Source organism: Marmota marmota, unplaced genomic scaffold (assembly GCF_001458135.2).
Source record: "Marmota marmota marmota unplaced genomic scaffold, marMar, whole genome shotgun sequence".
In the NCBI taxonomy this organism is placed as follows: Eukaryota; Metazoa; Chordata; class Mammalia; order Rodentia; family Sciuridae; genus Marmota; species Marmota marmota.
The window spans coordinates 42,071,643-42,073,717 of NW_026000082.1; the positions used below are offsets into that span (position 1 = coordinate 42,071,643).

The 2,075-nt window shown below is 64.5% G+C and overlaps 1 protein-coding gene across 2 annotated transcripts in view; it reads right to left on the minus strand.

The window, feature by feature from the left end:
- The window catches only part of LOC107142194 (protein-arginine deiminase type-4-like), a 51,376-nt gene that overhangs the window by 23,552 nt on the left and 25,749 nt on the right, over positions 1-2,075 (minus strand). The window contains exon 15 of one of the 2 annotated variants that reach the window (XM_015485638.2): positions 1,550-1,690. In XM_015485638.2, coding sequence (XP_015341124.1) covers positions 1,550-1,690 — 141 coding nt within the window. Of the gene's footprint in view, positions 1-625; positions 1,691-2,075 lie in introns of those variants that run through there. The other variant, XM_048816240.1, reaches the window with a different exon arrangement.

The following is a 2,075-nucleotide window of genomic DNA, read 5'->3' on the forward strand; positions in this document are numbered from 1 at the left end:
GGGGGGGGGGGGAGTCCAGGTGAGGGCCAAGCAAGTGTCCCCTCCCTCCACACTTTACAGGCGAGGAACCGAGATCCAGACAGGGACACTAGGTGGTCTAAGGCCACCGGCCAGGCCAGGGCTTGCGCAGGGGCCTGCAGGACTCCAGGGCCGAGCGCCTCACACTGTGCGGTCCTCCCACGGCCACCGTCTGCAAATTCTGTCATCAAGGCCCAGCGCTGACACCACCCCTGGGCCCCACACCCCTGGGCTCCTGCAGTTCGTCACCCCCATCCGTGTCGGTGCCTGGCGCACTATGGGGATGCCGAGGCCTGGGAGCCCTTTCTAGTAGCATGACATCTGTCAATGGCACCGGGAGGTGGCCTGCCGAGGTGGAAGGCGGGGACTTGGGGCCAATGTGAGTGTGGGTTCCAGCTCCACTCCTCAATACCTGTGTCACCTTGCGTGGGTCACTTCACCTTTCTGAGCCACATCAAGCAAAGGAGCCCAAATGTGCACTGGGCCTGCGGCGGGCGCACAGTCAGCCTCCTGGGCCGCGAGCCCTCTCTGTCGGCCACGCCAGGGCCTCGCGGCTGTCTCTCGGCCTGTTGAGCCCCCCACCCCTGCCTCTCTCCAGGGGCCAGGGGCCTCGCACAGCGAAACCCAGCCTGCCCCCCCGCGGCCGATCCCTTCCCTGAGACGCCTGGCACCGTCCCCAGGGGCTGCTGTGCTCCTTCCCGCACCAGGACGCGGGCTCGGCCACGCGGGAGAGGAAACCAAGGGCCTGGGCGGAGGAGTTTTATTTGGGGCTCGGGAAAGAGGGGCTCCCCCAGCCCCAGCCCCCTCTAGGCCTGGGAATGCTTCCTTCCCAACAGAACCTTCTGCAGAGCCACCAGGACCGTCAGACTTCAGCCCCTGCCTGGGCACCCAGGGCCCTGGGGAGCCCAGTTTGCAAACCTCCATGAGGGACGCTGGCTCCTCCTGGCCCCCGGCGCCAGGAGACCTGGGTGCAGCCTCCATCTGGCCCTTGGGTACCCTTTGATGAGGGGGACCACAGGCCAGGGGACTGGTGCCAGGATGTGCTGGGGGTCACGGCCAGAGGTTCTTGCCCGCCCTTCAGAAACGGGGTCCAGCCTCGCCCCGGGCGGCAGCCCAGAGCTCAGTCAAAGGTGCTGCTCCACCTGGGTCCCCTCCGTGGCACTTAATGAAACTGGGAGCTTGACCCTGCCCCTCCCCTGACCCCTGCAGGGGACCTAGGGACAGTGGCCCAGCAGGGCTGCCAGAGCTTGGGTTCTGCAGCCAGACTGGCTCCACCTCCCTCTCCCGTCTCCTGCCAGCTGTGTGTCCTTGTGCCAGAGACCTCACCTCTCTGTGCCTCATCTGCAAAGCGGAGGTGACGGCAGGTCGCAGCACTGTCCTGAGAGGCCGGGAGGGGCTCTGCGAGCTGCCCAGGGCCACGCAACCCCCGAGCCTAGGGACCCGCCAAGCCCGGCTGGCCCTCCAGCCGCCTGCGCTGACCTGGGTTCAAGGCCACCTGCCAAGGTGTGCGTGGGGTCCGCCCCCTCCTCACCATGTTCGGGAAGAAGGCTTCAGCCTTGGGGATCCCTCTGGAGTTCTTCACCAGCCTGAAGAGCTGTGGCATGTCCACGATGTCCCCCTCGGCCAGCCCCAGCTCCCGCTTCAGCACCTGGCGGTTCCAGTCGATGCAGCTCTGGGGGCAGGAGGGGCCGAGTTGGGGACACCTTACCATGTGTGTTGGGGGCATACGCAGTTGAGCAGGGGCATGAGGACCGAGTGCCCACGGATCAACCGTCCACACAAACCTCACCTCTGTGCCCCTTGGTGGAGATATACCTGCTCTGTGCCCCTCTGGGCTAAACTGAGAGTGTTCCGGAATGTTCCATCTTTGACCCTCTTCTCTGAAATCCTCCCTCCTTAGGGCTCTCATTCAGTCTCTACATTAAAACACTGACAGGTCCCAAGTTTCTACTGCCCCTCTCTGTATAGGGTTGTCTGTGTCCTGAGCTCAGACTCTCGAGGACAACCGCCCCCTTGGCATCTCTGCTCAGATGGGTCCCAAGATGGACTTTTTTTTT